This window comes from Ambystoma mexicanum, chromosome 3q (genome assembly GCF_040938575.1).
Source record: "Ambystoma mexicanum isolate Mex_15411 chromosome 3q, UKY_AmexF1_1, whole genome shotgun sequence".
NCBI classification, from domain to species: Eukaryota; Metazoa; Chordata; class Amphibia; order Caudata; family Ambystomatidae; genus Ambystoma; species Ambystoma mexicanum.
The window spans coordinates 1,133,272,301-1,133,294,607 of record NC_090926.1 but is presented as its reverse complement, the minus strand read 5'-3'; the positions used below and the strand labels follow the sequence as shown (position 1 = coordinate 1,133,294,607).

The following is a 22,307-nucleotide window of genomic DNA, read 5'->3' as shown; positions in this document are numbered from 1 at the left end:
ATATCACGAATGCAAGCACACATGCGACCCCAGCGCTGATAAGCTATTTTGCTTTCTAGGTCCTCGCCCCAGGAGCGTCTAAGTCTGTCGTTAGGGGGGATGGCCTTGGACTGTAGTAGGGTATATAACCTAGAGACCCTCCCTTTGAAGAACATAGCGTTCAGGATTTCAGACAATATAGGATCATCTCGGGGGATTGCAGGAACATCCGGGTACCTGCTCTTGAGGGAGCGGCGGAGACCCGCATATTGAAGCCAGTGGGAGGGTTTCCTACGCAGGGATACTGGTAAATCTGCCCATTCAAGGAAGTTACCCTGATCAAAAACATCCCGAACAGCCTTGAATCCTGCATTGTTAGGGGCGCCAAAGCCACTCCTGCAAATAGGGACCGTCAGTGTGTCTAGTTTCAAGTGAACCACACCAGAGTGCCATAAGAAGGTATTCACAGTGCGGATCAGTGATTGGAAGAATTTGCAGCCGGGCCATAAAGGGATATTAAGGAAGATGTAGAGGAGTTGAGGAAGTACAAACATTTTAAGGATGCCAATCTTCCCTGCAAGGGAGATTGGTAATTTGGTCCAGCCCATGCATTTTCTGTCAAGGGTGGACAGGTATTCCCCGAAGTTGGCTATGTACAGTAGATTTGATTGACGAGAAACCACCACTCTGAGATAGGTAATCTCAGACTGTGACCATGCGAAACCCAATGAGTCAGGTTGGGGGGGGCTGGCTTCAGTTAGTAGAAACAGAATAGATTTAGAGCAATTTACCTTTAGACCCAAAATCTCACCGAAGTGGACAACATCATCTAAAATAGAGGCGAGATTTTCTGGTGGAGAGAGAATGAAGAGGAGAGTGTCATCAGCATATAGGGAGATGATCCCTGGGGAACCAGACAGTCTCAGACCTCTGTGTGCATGCATTTGAAGGATCCTGTCAGCAAAGGGCTCAATGGCTATAGCAAAAATTAGGGGTGAGAAGAGGCATCCCTGCCTCGTGCCCCAGGCTTTTTGGAAAGGGGGCGAGCACCTGTCCTCGGTGCTGACTCTGGCTACAGGGAGAGAATAGAGGAGCTTGACCCAAGACTGAAAGCGGGGTCCAAGGTTGCTCTTCTGAAGGACTCGCCAGAGGTAGCTCCAGGAGACCGAGTCGAAAGCCTTCTGCATGTCCAGGGTGGCCGCCACTGCTTGTGTGTTTGGATCGATCCGGGCGAGGATATTGAATAGCCGACGAAGATTGAGAGAAGTAGAGTGCCTGGGGATAAACCCTGACTGATCAAGAAGTATAATATATGACATGTATGGGGCCAGTCTCAAAGCCAGCACTTTAGCATAGATCTTAACATCACAATTGATGAGGGATAGAGGCCGGTATGAGCCACATAGGGTGAGGGGCTTGCCTGGTTTAAGTAGTACAGACATTTTGGCTTCACGAAGGGAGGGAGGGAGAAAGCTCAACTCACAAGCCTCCTTCCACAGAGTGAATAGTTGTGGAACCAAGAGGGCCTCATAGTGTTTATAAATTTCAACCGGAAGACCGTCAGTTCCCGGGGCCTTTCCAGAGGCCAGGAAATCTATGGCTCTGGAGATTTCTGCAGCTGTAATTGGTTCATCAAGGGAGTCCCTAGTCTCGGTAGAGAGGATGGAGAGTGGCAGGCTGTCTAAGTATGCCTCGGCCATGTTCTCAGAGACACTGTCAGCATTAGAGTAGAGAGATTCGTAGAATGCGCGGAATTCAGTATTGATATCTTGCAGTGATAGGGCCAAAGTGCCATCAGCATTCTCTATAGGCAGAATGGGGCATGAGCCGGACTCCTGGCGGAGTAGCCGGGCCATGACACGGCCAGGGCGCTCCCCCTCTCAGTACCAGCGAGCTGAGTGGGGGTTGTCTAGGAACTTCCTCTCCCGTTCTGCATGAGAGCAAAACGTATCAAGTTCTGTGCCAATACCAGAAAGGGCATCGGGTAGCTGAGAAGAGGCATACTGAGCCTCAAGGGAGGAGAGTCGAGACTCACTCTCGGAGATGTCGCTGCGGATCACGTTAAGAATCCCAGACTCTTTGGAAATCGATATGCCCCTGATGTAGACTTTGAACGCCTCACAAAGAATAGCTTGCGTTCGAACTGAATCAATACGAAAAAGTAATCTATGGCAGTCCCGAGTTCTGTCTCAAAGGCAATATCCAACAAGGAATGAGGTTTCAGTCTCCATATACGGCCACCATTATTGTCTAGGCCCCATCTAGGGGAGATCATTATCAGGGAATGGTCAGAGAATGTTCTGGGGAGAATCGCCATGTGTGTGATGCTTCTGATAAGTAAAAAAGGAGTATGCACGGGAGTTCGGGTGGGTCAGTCTCCATGCACCCGACACCATTAACTGGGTCTGCACTTCATGATACTTTTAGCTGCTCTGGAGAGTTGACTGGGTCTGGAGCCCGACCTTTCGAGATCTTCATCTAGAATAGTGTTAAAGTCTCCACCCCAGAGGATGGGGACAAGTGGGAACCCAGAAAGTAGGGATGACAGATACGTGTAGAAATCAGGGTCATCCGTGTGGGGCCATATATGTTAAGTAGTACAACCTCTCTGTTCAGCAGGGTCCCAAACAACAGGGCATAGCGACCTAGGGGGTCGACGTGGATTGCCTTATGCTGGAACTTGAGTCTCTTGTGTATCAGAATCATGACTCCACGGTTCTGGGTGGAGTAATCAGTGTAGTAGCGTTGGGGGCCCCATGTTTTGGCAAACCTCTTGCATCCTCAGAGCGAGCATGGGTTTCCTGTAAGAAAAGCAATTTAACTTTGTACCGCTCAACATATTACTGCAATTTACGCATTTTAACATAGTTACCCAGTCCCCTGATGTTCCAGCTCATGCAAACAAAGCCATCAACAACCATTAGGTTTGATGGATGGAATAAATAGGGCCAAATAGTGAGTTAGAAATCGGGACACAGGATCCAGTTGAATGTGAGTGGGAACCTCTACCATATATGTAAATCTGAGCATTTTTGGGTAGTCCAGTTCCCTATCGCATGTCAAGGAATTTTCAACAAAACACCCCCCGCAACCCTCCCCCACACCTCTCCCAATCAGACAGGTGAAAACCCAGATAACTTCTAACAGAACCAAATGCAGTGGCAGTATCGCTTCGGGGATGTTCGTTGGCCATGCCGCCGATGCTTCCGTGTCAGGGAGTTGACTAGGCATTACATGGTGCATATTATGAGACAATTAATAACAGGTAGAGAAAAATAATAGTTTTGGGAGACAGAGCTAGATATAGTGGGCAATATGGACTATGGAGCAGACTGTTGAGTCCGTCATGAACTAGATCTAGCGCTGCTCCTCGTGTTGTCACACAATCCACAAGAGTCAGACCGGAGCTGACACAGAATACAGGATGTGCGAGGTCAACCCGGAAAATGTTAGTCAATAAATTTGGAGGCCTCCTCGGGGATGGTGAAGAAGAAGACTTGATTTCAGTGTTCAATCCTGAGTTTAGCCGGATAAAGCATCAAATATTTAACCCCCCCAAGTCTCGTAGCCTCTTCTTGGCGGCCAGGAAGGTGTTACGCTCCTGTTGGACAGAGTCAAAAGTCAGGGTACAGGTGGGTTCTGGGGGAAGCGAGGAGTAGTTCCCGCTTGGCTCTCACTGCACGTAGAAGTGAATCCCTATCCCGGTAGTTCAAGACTCTTGCAATGGTAGGGCGAGGAGGTGCCTCCGGCCTGAGTTTTGATGTGAAGGCGTGATGCGCTCTCTCAATACAAAACTGTGAGGAGAGTTTTGGGAAATCGAGCAGTGTGAGCAGGGTGCATTCGACATAGTCTTCCATGGGAACATCAATTTTATCTTCTGGGACCCCGATGATGGTCTGGCTCCTGACATTTCTCCCATGTCAGGGTGTCAACAGTTGCAATGTCCCCTCCAAGATGATGTCTAGGGGAGCAGATGGTGTGTTGGTCTTACAAAAAAGAAACATACAGCAAGTTTATGTTATGGGAGCACACAAAAGGGAATAAATCAATACACAGTACTGTACCCCATATCAAAGCCTTCCAATGAAAAAAGAAAATCAATGATACTCATGCGAATGGGACCAAAACAGTATAGAGTGCTGTACCCCCATATGCAACCCATCTAATGCCATAAAAATATGTACTTGTTTACAATAGGGGAACAGACAGAACATAAACACACTGTACATAAAAGTTACCTACTCTTATTGGTGAAAAGGACTTTGTTCTTCTTCGGAGTTAAGGGATATTTGATTTTGGTGGTGCATTGCTCTTTTCCTTTTGGGGTATCTCCCATTTTATTCCAGGCACTGCAACACTGAACACTGGCCTAGCAAAGACAGGTGTTTGCTTGTCAGAGCCTTTCTATTGTAGAACCTGCGGTCTTCATTTAGAAATTAGTGCCTTTAATCAGCCCTACAGAAAAGGGACCTATTGGCCACTTTTACTCGCAAAACAAGGGCAAGTACTCCCAGAAATAAAAATAGGGAGTCCAACAAATCATGGGAAAACGACGCTTATAACATTGTGCCTCTGCTTTCACCTATACAGTTTCATAAATATGTTTGGACTAGTTGTGCGCACGTAGTACCACAGGAAGAAACAGCCTGATAGGATGAAGCTAACATGTATTTTTGAACGTGCATTAATATATGGTCCGAAAAAATAATTACTACAAAATCAATTCCGTTTTTCACTTAAAATATTTTTTGCAAGCTTATAAAATATCCTCATTGGCAACTGGACTTATATTTTTGCTTGCTAAAAAATAATTTTACTCCAAACTTTAAAAATTAGGGAGTACAATACTCCCACTTCCAAATCTTATCTGGTGCACTGCCTTTAAGAGATCCATGTTGGCAAATACTGTGTTCAGGCATGTACCAGCAGTACTGGTTGCACTTGGAATCTCGTCGTGGGTTTATGCCCTGCATGGACTCTTATTACAGCAGACGTTCTGGCATGCAGTTCCCTACCTATTTCTGCTTGAAGTGCTGAAATGCCATAGGGTGGGGGGAGGGGTGCTTGAGCTTGTCGATTCACACTCCCCAGGAAGGAATTGGAGTGTACTTGGGCTGCAACATAGCAGAAAGTAATCTTGATGGTATCCTTGATAGCCTGATAAATGTATCTTGTGGCAGTCAGTCTTGTGTGACTAAGTGGGGCAGGGGACAGTAAGCAGAGATTTTCAAGAAGATGCTCCTCTGGTCACCCACCCAATAGAGTGGAGCTAACCAATAAGGGCCACCTCGCATGGGTATGGCTACCCTTGATATCCAAAATGTGGATATTGCAGACGGGCAATACCACACTTGAATATTTAGCAATATACTGCATGCTGAATGAGTGTTAGTTTATTATGGTACGTCCTGACGTGTTCAAACCTGTAGGTACAAAAACTCAACTACTTCAGATGAGTGAAGTATAAAATAGGTTTGTGGGAAAACACTTAGTTATAAAAAGAAAAAGAGCGAAATACTGTTTGACATGATTCAATGCAGGCAGAACGGGTAAATTCATGGAACGACAGGGCATAAATAAAAACAAATTAAGCATAGTAGTGTCTAATGTATACTGTGAAAATACCATTGGGGATCAGATCAAACCATGTTTCTCAGTTAATAGAACAGTTCACCCAGCTAAACGAGGGTTAATCCAGGAGCGAACCATGGGTCCCAGTTCATTGAGGGGTTGACAAGGCAAGCCCTATGACCTCTGGTCCAAAACATCTAAGAGGTGTGATATGCAGGTGAATGTCTATGCACTGGAGCAAGCTGTGCCTGTGTGTGTTTGTGGACAAGACATGAATGTTTAGGGGTTTTGACGAAGTAGTGGAGGTAGCTTTTGGTACTGGGGGGGATAATCAAGGCATCAGTGGCAGGCTGGGGACTCATCAGGGAGGTGAAGGGGGGGCGGCCACCCCCCATTACCCACCTGGCTCTGCCACTGTTTTGACGAATTAATGTTGAATGACACCTAGTGGTTAAAAGATAGACAGCATCTCCAACTGCTGTTTTGGCTGTAAACCGGAGATACATTTGGTCCAGAAAAAGTGTTGAGATGTGTTAGTGAGATGACTGTTTGGGAAGATAAAATTGCTCCGTTCAAGTAGAGTACTTAGATCAGCACCTCTACCGTGGTACAGACCCTCAAAGAGTGATAATATTGTCTATCCCTATTTATCTTAAATCTGGTCATTCCACCTTGTGCAGTTAGTACCAATGTATGACCATCATTATCAGTATGGTGTTAAAAGTAAAACCATGAAGGATTTAAATACCACCAATGTTCAAAATACCACTTTATTATAAACTGGGATTGCATGAGATAGATGCGGCATGGGTACAGAGAAAGTACTTTATCGATAAATATAGGTTACTATATTTACCCCATGCAGTCCCTTCCTATTTAACCCCATGCCATGAATATCCCATACAATCCCAATCCTTAAGCAAGTATTTAAAAATAAGAAATATTTAAAATAGCATATATTTTAATGTGACCACCAAACTCATAATGAGGACCTATGTCTCTTTACCTATTGGTACCCTTTCATCTTTGGTCTGGGAAAGTTGTAACGTTTAAGCTGATACTGGTCAGAGAATGGTTCAGATGTGTTTTGAACAGCCCTAGTTTTTGGTTGACCCTCATACTTCTAGGAATGAGAATGATGTGGGGTCTGAGGCAAACTCATACAGGCACAAGCTAGGAGGTGACCCTTCCCCAGATTGTGAACTTCATAACCATCCACATCAGACTCACTCCTGCCCTGATGTAATTCAGAAGTAATCAAGAGTGACTCTTCAATGAGCACCTTCTTCACAAGCTTCATGATCTTCCCCCATAGGCCACAATGCCCAGTGTCATAGCTGAGGAGATCACCCTTTACAGCTTGCCATTTGCCACTGTTACATGTTCCTCTCCGACCATTAAATGGCACTATGCCCATCTACCATAAATTGTGTGGCAGTAAAAAATGCAACTTTGCAAGGATTGTTCCTCCCACCCCGTAAATATCTAATGCAAGGTGCAGGAATCTGCACCCTTCCAAATGATTTGTATTAGGACTGCCGTGATCCCCCACCAGTGACTATGCTAAAATGGGCCGATGCGAGTTGTTTCATCAGTCAAGGAAGTCTGTGAGTTTGGAGAGCACACTCTGAATATGACGGACCAACCTAGAATAGGGAATTGCAGTGTGAGGGCATCATGGAACTCATCATGACAGACAATGTCACTATTTCAATTATCACCTAGGTAGTGTCTTTACCAAGTGGGTGGCCGTGAGACAGGGATCACCACAGATAGGAAGTCAGAGATGCCAGGTGAAATGAAAATATGCCAGGCAAGAAATTTAGTTCGTAGAAATTATCCATTTTTTGACACAGAGCAAGAAAAATGCTGGAGCTCAAGAATAGCGTCCATAATGGAAAAATCTTACAGCAATTCTTTAATTTGTTGGCGAATGCCAACAATATAAAGCACAGTGCATAGAATGTGTGCATTGTCCAATCCAACGCAGTTGCTAAGGATTGGTGCAAGGCAGGACTATTGGGGCCTATTGTGCGATCATCTTCATTTCCATCTGTACAAAGCACCAGTATAAACGAATTTCTTAGAAGACAGAACATCTGGAGCGCCAACGTTTGCAGACCGATAGTCTGATGTATCCGTATAAGATTACACCCACACTGATGTGCAGCGTTCCGTTACTTCCCCAAAGCAGGTTTCATGATCAGTTAGCACCGAAAAGAAGTGAGGGCAAATTAAAAAATCGTGATTTCCCGGGACAATGTGGAGAATGTGCAAAACACAAGAACTTTGCGAGGCATGTACTCGAACCATATATATATTTAAAATGTACATAAAAGAATAACAAGTTTGAAGAGCGCATGTCTGAAGTTTGGTTAATGAAAAAATCAGAAGCTCATACCTGCAATGTAATGGTAGCGTTCTTCTGCTCGCAGGGGTCTCGGATGATATTGTAGGTGGAATCCAGCAAGTAGCAGAGTGGGCTCTTCACACAAGGAACGAGAGCAATTCAGGGAAAGGAATGGAAACATGTTAGGGTCAGCATTCATGACAACATTATTAATAAAGGTTACAAAATGAACGGGTTTAGCAGATGTAGGAGGGACCTATTACTAAAATTGGTAGCTACAAAAGAAGCAGATAATCGAACATTTTATCAGGGCCAAACAACATATTACATGTACTAGTTGTGCACTTCTGAAGGACATTCTGCGACCACATACACTATTTGACTAGTCATACAACACCGCCACTGGATGGGGCCAGAATACATTCACATGTAGTAATTTGGACAATTCTTGCTGTCTTTCTTCTTCTCCCAAACTGACACTCTGCAGCAAAGTAGTGGGATTAAGTGAAGAGCATATACAATCCATTAGCTAGAAACCATACTTGCAAGTATTTCCACTGCTCTCTCACTGTGCTAGGTTCAGTGATCTCCAAATGTGAATATTCTAGCTTGATGTGCCTTCGGACACTAGCACACCAATGACATGTAAAAAGGCTTAAAGAGTCTGCATTTGTTTGTTGTGTGATATGGTCGGGACGCTGCCTAGCAACTTTGGATGCACGACTATTTTTGAGTATAATTTTGCGTTAATATGTAGAGCGGTCCTCTTCACAGAGGCTACACTTAGTATCAAGAAATGGGTAGTTGTGGTATTCCTATACTCTTAGAGCAAGGATGAATAACAGACACAGACATTATCACAAAAGATACCTGCCTGCATTCATCTAAGGTTGCCCTTAGACCATGCATGGAAAAGAACCTGTCTAGGGTGGAGTAACATTTCCAATTCTCCATGAACCCACCTGGGTGAGAATCACTACGTCAAAATCCAAGAGCGAGAGTGACCCATAAAATCCATGGGTATGGGCTGCGCCAGGCTTTGAAAGCAATGTCACCAATGCTTCTTTCAGGGAAACTGCAGAGTCCAATTGTGCAATACACTTAATACGTCTGACAAAGCCAGAGGGAAGTGTGAAGAATCAAAGGTTTTTGTTCCTTCTCCCAAAGGAGAGCCACCCCCATCGAGGCTAGGGAGGTGAGCCTGCTCCACAAGACCCTCCCTATGGGTCTGGGCAAGTGGGACCTCACTGGGAGAGACTCCCCCTTAGGGGACATGGACTCCTGTTCCTGTGAGGAACTCCCTAAGCCACACAGCATAGTAGCATGCAAGGGACTATCTGCTATGAAGACTAATGTAACATCTGCATATTTGGCTGAAGGTAATGCTGGAACAAACCCTCCCTGAGAAGGAAAGGAGAATGTCTGTTTAAGAAGAGACACATACTTAACTGGGACGAGTGGAGGAACACAGAGAAGCAGAGAGTATCCCATGCAGGTGAAGCCCCCTGACATGGGCATGTCTTGAATAGGCTGTCCTGAGAGAAGCTGCGAAGCCCGCAACTTTTGAAGTGCTGCAGAACGCCAGAGTAAGCCGCTGGAGACCCGGCATACCTACCAAAGGAGAAGCTGCTGTGAAACAGGAAAGCAGAATCCTGTGTCAGTTGGTAGGGAGACCACATCCACATTGTGGCGGGCTGGACGCCCGACGAAAGATGCTGAGACCATCTGAGAAGGCGAGTGGGAGGTGTTAAACCCCCTATACGGCAGAAGACTAGCTGAGAATGGGAGACCAACAAAAATCCAGAAAGAGAAGGCAAATGGGAATGCAAACAGCTTCCAAGCATCAACCTCGGTGTATGGCAGAAAAAGAACCGTGAACGGGAGCGCAATGAAACCAAGCAGCGAGAAAGGCAGTATGTAAGAGGAGTACCCGAGCGAATGCCATGGCCTGCAAGGTTCCCCGACATACATAGAGGTAACGGGGAGAACGGGAGAATTGGAAGGCCACCCGGGTAGCAGAAGACATCTCGTCCCAGTACAGGCTTGGACTCGGGCTATCGGTTATTCGGCCACGGCCCAAACAACTTTGAGGACCTGGGGCCGGTTTTATGAACAAGCCACCCTTAGCCGGTTTTTTGAGGTGCAATATGTGGAATATTGATTTTGTAACTTACGTTACTTTAAGTAACGTAAGCGACTTTTCTCTGGCTGCCTGCGGCCCGAGCAGCTCACAGAGGATTGGATTGATGGCAGGCTGCTGCATTCATCAAAGCAAGGTAACACGCACACATTGGCTACCTTGCTTTGATAAATAATCATGTATAGAGAGGGGACGTGCTTGCTGGCCTGTCAGTGGCCTGGCTGGCAATGGCATCCTCCGGCGATGGTGTGGCTAGCACCAGTCAGGTCACGTGCCTGTGAATTGTAACACCCTGGGCTGGGCCTGACCTTGCACACTGCACACACACAAGTACACTCCATTTGTAAGTTGCTTTCAACTTTGCAGGTGCCAACAACAAACTGCATTAGCAACTTTGTTGTCTGAGTGCCCTGGGGCTGAGGAAATTGCCAGGCAGCAGTGACAGCGAGCCAATTAAATTCAGGGAGGAGGACTCTGTGGCCTGAAGCAGGAGACTGAGGAGAGAGGCGTCAGGTCAATCAACGTCTCTTGAGTCAGTGGGGGTGGGGTGATTAACTGGACCTGGGCATTTTAATTTTGATGCACTCACAGAGGCAGCAGCACTGCAGTACAGCCCCCGCCTCCAAAGTTCTCACTTTGCCCTCAGCGTGGCTCAGCCTCAGCAGCAGGCAGCGCAGCAGCTCTAGCTGGACCCAGAGGAGAGGAGCCGTTGACTCAAGTTTCCAGTCGCCACCACTTTGGCTTGCTTGCCTTGGCCTTGGGGTCAGGTCAGGGGCCTGGCCCTGGCGGCTGCAGTGCCTGCCTGCAGACTGTGCTGTGGCAGCGCCTGCCGTGGACTCCTGGGTGAGTGGCCCACTGTTGGCCCACACACCGCGATAGCCAGGCCGGGGGCCCAAGTCCACCACCATCGGCAAGTAAGTGGGGGTGATTCAGGATTGTCACACAGACATACTATGACTACAGAGTCAGATACAGGGGGTCTAGGGTCGCACTGGGCTGTCTGGGCATACAATTGTCTCGGGCACCAATGAAAAAGTGGCCCAGTTGCAAATAGCAATTAATTCCTTTTGTGACAGACTGTTGAATAGTACCCAAGGGCAAGGGGGGATTTATTGATAAAACGTAATGCAAATTGTGCAATTTAACGAATATTGATTCAGCATCAATGGTCAAAACTACTAGCCGCATAGTGAATGAACTCGTTACACTGTTACTGGCCCATATTGGCCAGAAAAGTGGCCCACTTTGACCAAAACAATTGGCCCACAGTTAGTAACATACCAACATAATATCAAACATCAAACGCCCCCACTCTCCAATCCCCAACCTGGCCTCTGCACCTCTCAGGTGCAGGGGTTGAGCGAGGGGCCGTGGACAATAGGGGTAAAAGAGCCGTAACAGCCCCTCAGTAGAAAATATGGACACATGAATTTACAAAGCCCAGAAAGGACCCAGGGCAAGGGTAAAGGTTGAGACCACACAGGCACAGCCTGGGTGAGAGGAGTGGGTGGTAGCTCCTGAGTGCCAACATTTATTTTTCGGGGACCCTCAGAAGAGCAGAAACAAAGCCCAAGATCCTTTGAGGGGCCACACAAACACACCCGGGAACTTCTTTTTTCCAAGCCTCTCCTTTTTGGGGAAGAGCCCAGGCGATTAGGGGCGGCCCAGCCCTGCAGGTCGCCCTGTGCGTGCACATTTAGCTCAGGGCACCTGGGCCCCTGGGACTGGCAATGATCTGCGAATGGCTCACACCCAGTGGGGGACCTGCAGGTGAGAGGGGGCTGGAGTCAGGCCTGGACACTCCTGCTCATGTGACCCCGGAGCGTCATATAAAGGTCTCAGTTCAGACTGAGAAAGACAAGACAAGGCGATCATCAGACCAACCCTGACGTATGCCTCCCCAGCATGGATGACCTGCCATGAGCAACACCGGAAGAGTCTTCAGATAGTCCAGAACAATGCCCTGCGGATATCGTCTGGAGCTCCAATCTTCACAAGGATAGCAGACCTTCACAGAGACCTGGACATCGAGATGTTGGATTAACATCTAACGAAGCTGAGTAAGAACTTCATCCAAGGACTGGATCAGAACCCGAACCCTCTGATCAGAAGACTCACTGCCACCACTCCAAACCCCTTAGACCGCTACCCGCGGCCCATCACTGCGAAGACCCTGTGAAACCAGCCCTACTGTGACAAGACCACACAGACCAAGAAGAATACAAACCCACGACTACACACTCAACCCGAGAAGATAGAGTAATGAGGCTCAAGCCTCGGTATCCAAAAATCACAGCTGATGGATAAAAATCTATCAGCAAGAAGAAGAACAAGCGCCGTGAGAAAGACAAACTCTGAAACCCCAGCAGTGGGGCCCGCACCATGGGCCGTGCTATTCCATTAGCAAGCGGCACTTTCTGTGCCCAACCCCCGCACCCCTTTCCACTCATGTAGCTGCCACTGTTCCTCCTTCCTCTGACAATGTCCCAACAACAAGCACTGGACTATGCACCCCCACCCCGCCCCCTTATTTATCTTAGCCAATGTCTCAGTCCAAAACAAGCTCCAGCAGTTGAACAAGTACTAACACAAGCATCAGTTAATCATGGATGGATGTATTTATTTATTTATTTATTTATATCTGGCAATTTTTGTTAAATTCTGAATTTAATACACGATTTACATCACATATAACCAGCACATTTCATTCTAGAAATATTTACTAAGAAATACCTAAAAAAAGCATTAAAATCATGCTTACAAAACTGTAATAAAGCTAAAGTGAATGGTCTCTACGGGATTCAGATGACGACATGAGGTTTTTGGATAACCCAGAACTGCTATGCGCCACATGTTAGACGCCTCTCGGCACTGCCATCCATCCCCATTCGCTGTTTTCATTGTTTGATTCATTTCTTCTTATTTCTTTAACCAGCAGAATTCCCCATGTTTCGTTTCAGTTCTGCAAATATAGTGTAATGACGAAAGACTGGCATGCGGCACCTGGATCCAGTAGAAACCATGGCTTGACTGGTCATGTGGAATTTCCACCGGGGGAGGGGAGGTGGAAAGTTACTGCTGCTGCCCACCTCAGTTGCATGGTTCACAGCTCAGCCACCATGCATAAACCATCTGATTTGTCTCACAGCCTTTAGGAAGAACACCCCCTCGGGCCCCACCAAACAAGGGGAAGACAGTAGAGCAGCGAGGGGTAGAGAGGGGTGGTGGTGGTGGGTTGTTGAATGCAACCTTCCAAAGAGCTGCCTCTGTATTTGAAGCGTGAAGGCACCGTTACCCAGGAGGCATTTTCGTGCATCAGCAAGCCGCCATTACTTCTATCCCCACACTAGCATTTTGCCTTTTTGGTTTGGGCATTGCCATGTTGCCCTAGGCCGCCAGTCCATGCATGCCTGGGTGAGTGAGAGGGTGGAGAGAAACGCTTGCTAATTTGCAATCATCATGCTTTGGTTCTTGTGTGGCTTGACTCTTGCTACGCTTTCACTTTTGCTTTGCGTTACTTGGCCCACTGCTGGCCCACACGCACACAGATACCCGGCCAGGGGCCCAAGTCCACCACCACTGGGCTACCACTCTCCTTGTCGACTCGACACTTTGTGTGTGCGTGGCAGTCTACTTCTAGAGGAGGGTCATATTGGTGGGGTTCAGAGGAAACTTGCCCTACTGAAACCCTACATGATTTGCAGGGCACAGGAGTCAGATAGCACTGGAAATATGTTTATAGAGGTCTCTTACATTGATAGGGTTTTGTAAAACTGACTGAGCAGTAATGGAGAAAGCACACACTGCTATAGTCAATAAGACACCACACAGGTGGCAACAGTGTGCAATATAAGAACCTTTAACTTAACATAACAATGCCTGGGCCTATAGGGGTACGCTCACACTAGCTACGTTCTGTAACACCGACAATGCTCATCTGAAGGGGCACTCAGGGACTAGAAATACTGCAGTTTTTGGGCCGGGAGGATAGCTTGGATGCAAGACAACGCATAGCTACACAAGTTCGAATCCTGGGCTCGCTCTTAGAAACTAGTTCCTGGTATTAAGCGTGTAATTATAATTGTAATTGTAAAATGATTGCAGATACACTGTACTTCTGGTATCTGATAGGAGTGATAGCAGTGATGTGGCACTAACAGAAGAACCGGGATTGACTACTTGGAACCTATACCCACTGACAATGAATTGCTTGGGTCCTACAGCAAAGAAAAGGTTATTTTGGGAGACAACCACACTGCTGGAGTCCTATAGCACTATTGTGGCACCCCTGCACGTAAATGCTAAACCCATATGGATGCATACATTTTGCCGACCCCGTACCGTCACCCAGAAAAAACTGGCTCACACATTGTCAAGTGTTGGCAATAAAAGGCCGTAGGTTTTTTATTGTACAGATACGGTTATGGAGATAACAATAACCACATATCATGATAGTAACATACTTTTGGGCACCGGGTCTTGGGGTTACCCCCCTCTGGCCCGTGCCGCCACACGTAGGCAGGTTGGCGGCTGACCACGTTCCCCCGAAAGTATCTCCTATTGGCAATCCCTGGAGTTGCTGTAATTTCTCAAAAGAAATGTTCCATGCCCTGGTTTGATAGATGGGTGCCGTCTTTGTGGAAAAGGTCCAGGTCACCCAGTGTAATGGCTGGGTGCTTTATGAAGCCCAGTCCTCTTGCTGTACATAATTTTTCTAGCACCCTGTTGAGTTTTCTTCTGGAAATGTCTACAGATTTGTAGCAGTTGGCCCCTTGCCATTTCTTTCTGGGTAGGATGGCCGAGAAGTATATCTCTGTTCCCTTCCAATTGTGTGAAATGCCTGCCAGGGAGGAGCACATATCCTCAAATAAATTTCTCCTTCCAATTGGCACCAGGTCATTGCCCCCTACATGTATGACCAAAAATTCTGGCGGGTCTCTGTATTCGACCAGCTCTGCTAATGTTTCGTGGATTTCTGCCTAAAGTAGGCTTCTGTAACCCCACCACGAGGAAATGGTGTTTCTGAAAGGTGGCCTTTCTTTGGTCTCCTCTGCCCATCGGCCCGTCCTGAAGATAAAAGAGTGGCCGACTATCCATGCTGATTGGAGAGGGTTCCTCCCTTCGCCTGGTGTTTCTGTATGAAGGGGGGAGAAAGAAAAATGAGGGAGGCTGGCTAGATTAGCTGTGGTCTGATGTATCTTTTGTAACAATCTGACTTCCAACCCCCTATGTTTTTTAGTTGTTGAGGAGCTGAACCTCCTTGCCATGCTGAAGTGGCGGCACCTATTCTGAAGGGGTGGGTGCCAAAACCTTTGGGGTCCCACCCTGCATTGCTGATTGCTTTCATCAGTACCCCTTTGAATTGATAGCGGCTTAGTGCCGAGGCGTCCTTGTGGATTAAAAACCTCCCCCCAACCTTGGGTCTTTGCGTGTAATAGAGGTTGGTGATACATACCGGTTAGTTTACTGCCTCATCAATGCAAAAAATGTTGATAGTTCTTTTGGCCCCAGTTTTAGATTGTTGGATTTCTATGCTGACGCTCTCCTGTCTGGCCCTGACCTCCATGACGCCCAGACCGTTGGTGGCCTTGGTGCTGGAAGCAATGAGCTCTCCCACACGGAAAGCCCCGAAGTATGCCAGGAAAAAAAGCTGTTTTGAGCAATAAGATCTCGTATGGATGCCAGCATATGGCTTCCAGCTGGTTTGCGATTTGTACCAGTTTGTTTAAATCCAGGGGGCGGCGGGTGTCCAGCTGGGGGCCCTCTATTCTACCCCAACCTTTCAATGCGTAAGAAATGAGAGCGCTTTGGGTGGGGTCTGAATCGCCGCGTATTTTTGAGAAATATGAGATTGCAACTAGGTGTCTTTTTGCCAAATCTCTCTTAAAGCCCTGGTCATGCACCCATTTTAGAAATATTTCTATGTCTTTAACCGTTATTAACTCTACATGGTTTATGCCTGTGGCTTTAAATACTGTTTGTAAGCACTTACTGTACTGCGCTCCAGTGGTGCTTGCCAGTGCTTTCCCTGCCATCTCTGTGAGGAAGCTTAGGGAGTTGTTGGCACCCATCTTTGAGGTGCCTGGTTCTTGCTGGACATCCCGGCCTTGGCTCTCTGGCACTGGCATTGATGCCGTTATTTTGTTGGCACCCGTTATTGAATTGCCTGTTTCTTGTTGGGCATCCCGACCTGGGCTTTTTGGCGCTGGCGTTGATGCCGTTATTTTTGGTTTCCCATTATTTCCCAGCATTCCGCCGGTATTGGCGTCATCTGTTCCCGGGTGTGCAGCGCTAGCTCCCGGAATCTTGGTCACTGAAAGTGAGATAAAGCATCTGCAATGTTATTATCCGCCACCAGCGATGTGTTTTGCTTTGACCACAATGTTTTCTTGTAGTGTGACTGCTGTGATGGCTCGTAGGACTTTTAGCACTAAAGAGCATTTGGTAGACCTTCTGTTTATGGAGCCTACTACTGCCATGTTGTCGCACCAGACCAAGAGTTCCGTGTTAGCTAGCTGCCTGCCCCAGATGTGTAATGTTAGCCAGATGGGAAATATTTCTAGGAAGGTGATGTTTTTAGTCCACCCTGCCTGTTGCCATGAGTTGGGCCAGTGTCCTGCCACCCACTCTGTGTTTAGTATGGCTCCAAACCCCATGCTCCCGGCTACATTGGTAAAAAAGGACCCTTTTTGTCCATGTGTTCAAAGGCGTTCGCCAAAGTGAGGTCCCGTTGAAATCTTTGAGGAAATTCCCCCAAGTTTCCAGATCTTGTTTCACCTCTGCGCCTAGTCGGATGTGTAGGTGGGGTTTGGTGTATGATTTGATTTTTGATTCCAGGCTTCTGGAAAATACCCTCCCTTGAGGGATTATTCTAGCAGCAAAGTTGAGACTGCCTGCTAATGATTGAAGTTCTTTAACTGTGCCCTTGCCTTTTGTTGTCAGTGCTGGTATTTTCTCTCAATTTCAATGCCCAGGAAAATTATGTTGGTGGCTGGTTTGGTCGTTTTTTCCCTTGCTAGAGGTATGCCCCACTGTGCGGCCAATCCTTCTAATTTCGCCATGGCCCTGTTGCATTCCTCAGAATTTTCTGGCCCATTACCATGAAATCATTGAGGTAGTGTACTACTTTGGTCCCTGTTCTCTGTTTTTCAAAAGCCCATTGAAAAAGGAGCTGAATTGCTCGAATAGGGCGCAGGATACTGCGCACCCCATGGGGAGGCATCTGTCTACATAGAATCTGTTAAAAGTAAAACCTAACCATTGCTTGGAATCTGGAGGGACTCGCAATAATCTGAAAGCAGATTCAATGTCTAGCTTGGCCATCAGGGCGTTCCTGCCACATTCCTGTATGAGTCTTACTGCCTCCTGGAAGTGTGTGTAGGATATTGCGGATTCCGTGTGTGGAATGCCATCGTTCAGTGATTGGTCTTTAGGATAGGATAGGTGGTGGATTAGCCTCCTTTTTCCAGGCTCTTTTTTGGGGACCAGACCTAGTGGTGATATTATGTAATCTCTGAGAGGCATATGATCCCAGGGTCCAGCAATCCTGCCTAACAGCAGTTCTTTCTTGATTTTGCTATCCACTATTTGGAGGTTGTCCCTGGCCGACTTTAGGTTCAATGGGATGTTCTGTGACCCTGTGCCCTGAAATGGGATGATAAAGCCCTTGGAGAAACCCCGCAAGATTGCCTCGCTGGTTTCTCTGTCTGGGTAATTCAAGAGAGCCTCTCTAAAATTGGTTGGGTTGATAGGCGTTATGCTTGGTGCCAGGTCTGGGGTTGAAAAGGCGTGGTTGGCGTTAGTCTTTTGAGTTTTTGGCTGGTAGTCTGGTGCAGTTGCTTGCAGCATGATCAATGTTGCAGTTTGTGCAAGCCTGTTTGTACCAGAATTCCATACCCCAGGTGCACTGGTTTTTTCCAAAATTCCTGCATGGAATGTTGGCTTTTGAACTGTGGTTTTTGTTATGCCTTTGGGTATTAGACTTAGCCGCCCATGGCTGATTCTTCCGAAAGGGCTGTTCCCCCTTTTTATGTTTCTCATTATTGCTATTTCTGGGACCTTGCGTATTTTTGTTATTTTTGGAGGGTTCTTCGAGGCTTCTTCCTCCGCTGGAGGCTCAGCATTTAACATGTACAAATCATTTTGGACCTCGTCCCATTCTATGGCTGGCCTCTCTGATATGCTTCTCCTAAATCTGATGTCGTATGCTAGCCAGGTCTTCCCTTTCTGGGCGACTTTCACTTCTCTTATTTAATCCATGTAGGCCCATATTTTCCTGCCATCGTGGGGAAATTTCTCCTCGTAAATTGTAGCCAAGATGGCGAAAGCTTGAAGCCAGTTGTCCCAGTTCTGTTCTACCTGGGCGTTTCTGGCTCTGGCTTTCCCTTCTATCTTTTTGGAGTCCCTAAAAGCATCTTTCCCCTCCTTGGCCCATATGGCTTCTTTGATTGTGGTGTCAATTTTCCATGCTAGGCATCTTTTATTTCAGACTGAAAGAATTTAATTTTTAAATCTAATTGGGCATTGCAGATCATTGCTATGTCTGTTGGGTTGCTGTTGCTCTGCCCCGTTTTTCCCGCTGGAACTGTATTGGGGGTTGCCCATGCCTTTAAAGCGCCTGTTGCGTCTGCCGCAGATGCCGTTGGTGCAACTGTGGGGGCAGCTGTTGGCTTTGCTGGCACTTGTGGCAGTGATGTGGCTGCTGCTATTGTTTGGATTGTTGCTGGTGTGAGGGGGTCACCAATATGGTAGGTTCTAAGGGTACGATGTGGTTTGTGGGCCCCTGTTCTCCTGTTTGGGGCAATTGTTTCTACCTCCTTTCCCGCAATAACTGTTGCATTTCTGACATATTCTCGCACAATTTTGCCAGTTTTTTGTTACCTTTTTTAGGGCCATCTGTCACTTTCTGTCTTTTTGCTGGGGTTGTGACGTCATCTTGACTGGGTGGTATGGGAGTCCTTTCCCTTGGTAGGCCGTACATATTTTCCCTACCCCAGGCCCAACCGTAGTGCTCCGCTGCCTCGATGGCTGCCAGAAGATGGGGGTGATTTTGGCTGCTGTGCTCGTGTGCTGGGTTCCCGTGATTTCCGTTTGGGACCCATGTTTTCGCTTTCCGCCTGTCTTGATGAAAAGGAAAGAAAACATTTTTGAAAAGGCTATGTTTGCCCCTGTGGTGTTTGATGTAAAAATAAGCTTTCTGGTTTCTGTGCCAATGCCCTGGCTCTTACGCACATTATTTGTGGATTCGTTGTTGTTTTGAGGGATGTTGTTACCCGTGCTAGGTAATTGACTAATGTTGCCCCAAAAGCAAAATGTAATCTGACTTAGATCAAAATAAATCATCATGCGGTGGGTTTGGGATTATAATTACTTCTTGTGCCCAGATTCGCTTCTTCTTGCCAGCTTTGTTAATTGCGTGTGCCCGTTGTTGGCATGGGCTCTAAGAAATGCCCCACTGTTGTGTGCGGGACAAAATTGCATGCCTGTGGTCAAAAAAGGGGGGGGGTCATTTGTTAACATAAAATTGCCCCTAGGTGCTATATGAAGGTAAAAGGGTAAAAGCATCTGCCTGCTATCAAAACGGAACCTGTTTCCCAATTCAAACCTGCGTTGAATATAATGTTCCCCAGCGCAGGGTTTCCCAGCGGCCTCTGTGTTTCAATTTTGAAATTGAACTCTGGAAACAGACACACAGCGTCTGCTCCGAGTACGCCGGGGGAGCGGCTGTAAGTGGGAGTTTACCTTGTTTGCTCGTGCTTCGAAACAGTGTTTCTATTATGCGCTCGGAGCCCGGCGAGGCGGCTTACCTTGTAATTGACAGCTTTTTTGCAGATACCGCCTACGCCGGGCTGCACAGCAGGCTCTTCGTTCCTGCTGGTAAGTGGCAACTCCCGCTTCTCTGTTTATTCAGCGTCCGCCGCTCATCTCCCAGCCGTGCAGGGGTTCATGAACAGTGCTATGTTCACAGGAAATAAAGACGCTGCGAGTGCAGTGAGCTTCAAAGTTTGCTAAAAAAGCAAAGGTTTGGAAGGCACTGAGTAAACAGTGCACCTCCTGTGTGTTTGGGTCCCCGTTCAGGGTCCACAAACTGTTTGTGTTTTCTCTGAGCATGCCGCTCTGTATTTATAAGACCCAGGGGAGCCCTGGGCCTTTGATATGTATGAACATAACAGCCTCCCAGTAGTGGGGGCTGTTATGTTCCATCCCCTGGCCGGATAGCCGACTATCTGGCCCCCTGGGGGGGGCAGATCTTTGAACCTGATCCCTGCCTGCCTGTTGGTTTCCTTAGGTGCTTAGCACCTTGCTGCAGTGATGGAAAGTGTGAGGTGATTGCTCACACCTCACCCTTCCTCAGTATTGTGTTGTGCAGACTGCGTGTCTCACAGGCTTGGGGGAAGGAGAGGAGCAGGAAGCGGGGGAGGTTGGACTGCCCCTCTCCAGGCCTGCTGATGATAACAGCAGTTACCCTGCCTCGCTTTCGGAGGACCTGCAGCATTGCCCAAAACTCACTTTGGTTGGGCTCATGCAACAGACACATGAAACCTCCATAAGATAAAGTCGTGAATTGACACAATTCACGAATGATGGTTTGAGGGCACCCTTTTTTTGAGGCGAGGGGTGGGCCACTTTTTTGTGGATGTCCGGCCTATTTCTTGTCCCAGCCCAATCCTGTCCGAGTACTCACGACGAGTTACTTATTGTAAACCTGTGCAATTGAAACTGTGTAAAGCAGATGAAGAGGAGACGGATAACCATATGGGGATGTCCATGAAGACTCTGAACAAAGCCAGTTTAAGGAGGGAAATTACTATAATAAAGCTACTAAGATAAAAAGGGGAGAAACTGTGGCATAAAATCTTGTAATAAAGAAGGACAGACAAGACTATCTAGATAGTTGCAAAGCTGCTTTCTACCTGGCCTTCCACTTTGGGCTCTCATGTCTAGCAGCCAGTCAAGTAGTGGTGCTATTTGTGCAGCTAGGAGTAATTCCGCACTGACGGGACACCCATCCCACCCATTTGTGTATTTCAGCATTACCTTCGGGACCCTAGGACATCTACCTGCCCAAACAAACTTGATGATTAGCCTCTATAGCTCCTCAAGGTCTTTAGTCAGCATGCATAGTAGTAATGCTTGAAAAACATAAAAGCCTCGGGGCAAGGTCATTTTAACCATGTGGATTCTGCCCAGCCACGGCATTCCTGGCTGATCCCACCGCAACAGCTGTTCTTTCGAGTCCTTTATCAGGCCCGGGGGAATTGGCACCCACCGATACCAGGCCGTAATTTCGACTCCCAAATATGATAGCTTATGTTATGTTAACAGAACTTGTAGAGTGCAACCGCCACCCGATGGCATCAGGGCGCTAGAGACCAAAGGAAACAACTAGAGAAGGAAAACCAAGAAAAATAAAAACAGAAAAGTCTTTAAGGCAAGACGAAAGGACAAATGATTGTCTGTTCAACGGAGAGTGAAGGGGAGAGAGTTCCAGGACTTTGCAGCAGCTACCGAAAAGGACCGTCCACCAACATGAGAGTAAAGTATGCAGGGGACTTGAATGATTAATGAAGATTGAGAGCAGAGTGCTCTGGAAAGAATGTAAGGGCAGAAATTAGACTGAAGAAATTCAGCGATAACGTTACAAAAAACTTTGCGTACAATATACAAAGATTTAAACAACACACGTTTCTCAACAGGGAGCTAATGTAGCTGATGTAAAATGGGACTCACATGAGCAACATAAAGAGGATGAATGACCGCACATGCAGTCATATTCTACTAAAGTTGAAGCCTATGAGTCTTATTGGCTGGTTGAGCCAGTTAGATCGCATTACGGTAATCAATACCACTCATTACTAGGTATGACACAACAGGGGCATGTAATTTAGAGGGAATAAAGGGAAGGACCTTACGAAGGGTCCTTACCTTAAAATTACCAGTTTGACAGACAGAGGCAACTTGATCAGACAATGAGAACGAGTCTGAAATTTTGATGCCCCGATCTTTCACCAGAATGGCAGGTGACAGGAAAGAGGCAAGACTGGGGGGCCAGAAATCCAGCGTCCAGAAGGATGACGGGTGAGTTGAAACAACCACCAGTACCGCTGTCTTTTCACCATTCAACCTAAGCCAGTTCTTGGTCATCCATCCACCCATGGCCTCCAGGCAATCCATAAGCCGAGCAGCCATCTCAGGCCGAGACAAATCCAGCCGTAGAATGATCTGTGTATCATTGGCATAGGAATAGCACTGGAAGCCATGGGGAGG

At 47.1% G+C, this 22,307-nt stretch overlaps 1 protein-coding gene across 1 annotated transcript in view; it reads right to left on the bottom strand.

The window, feature by feature from the left end:
• LOC138447678 (adhesion G protein-coupled receptor E3-like) overlaps positions 1–22,307 on the bottom strand; it is a 1,605,711-nt gene that overhangs the window by 807,087 nt on the left and 776,317 nt on the right. Inside the window, exon 10 of the mRNA XM_069603942.1 lies at positions 7,952–8,035. Within this exon, the coding sequence (XP_069460043.1) occupies positions 7,952–8,035 (84 nt within the window). The remainder of the gene's footprint in view (positions 1–7,951; positions 8,036–22,307) is intronic.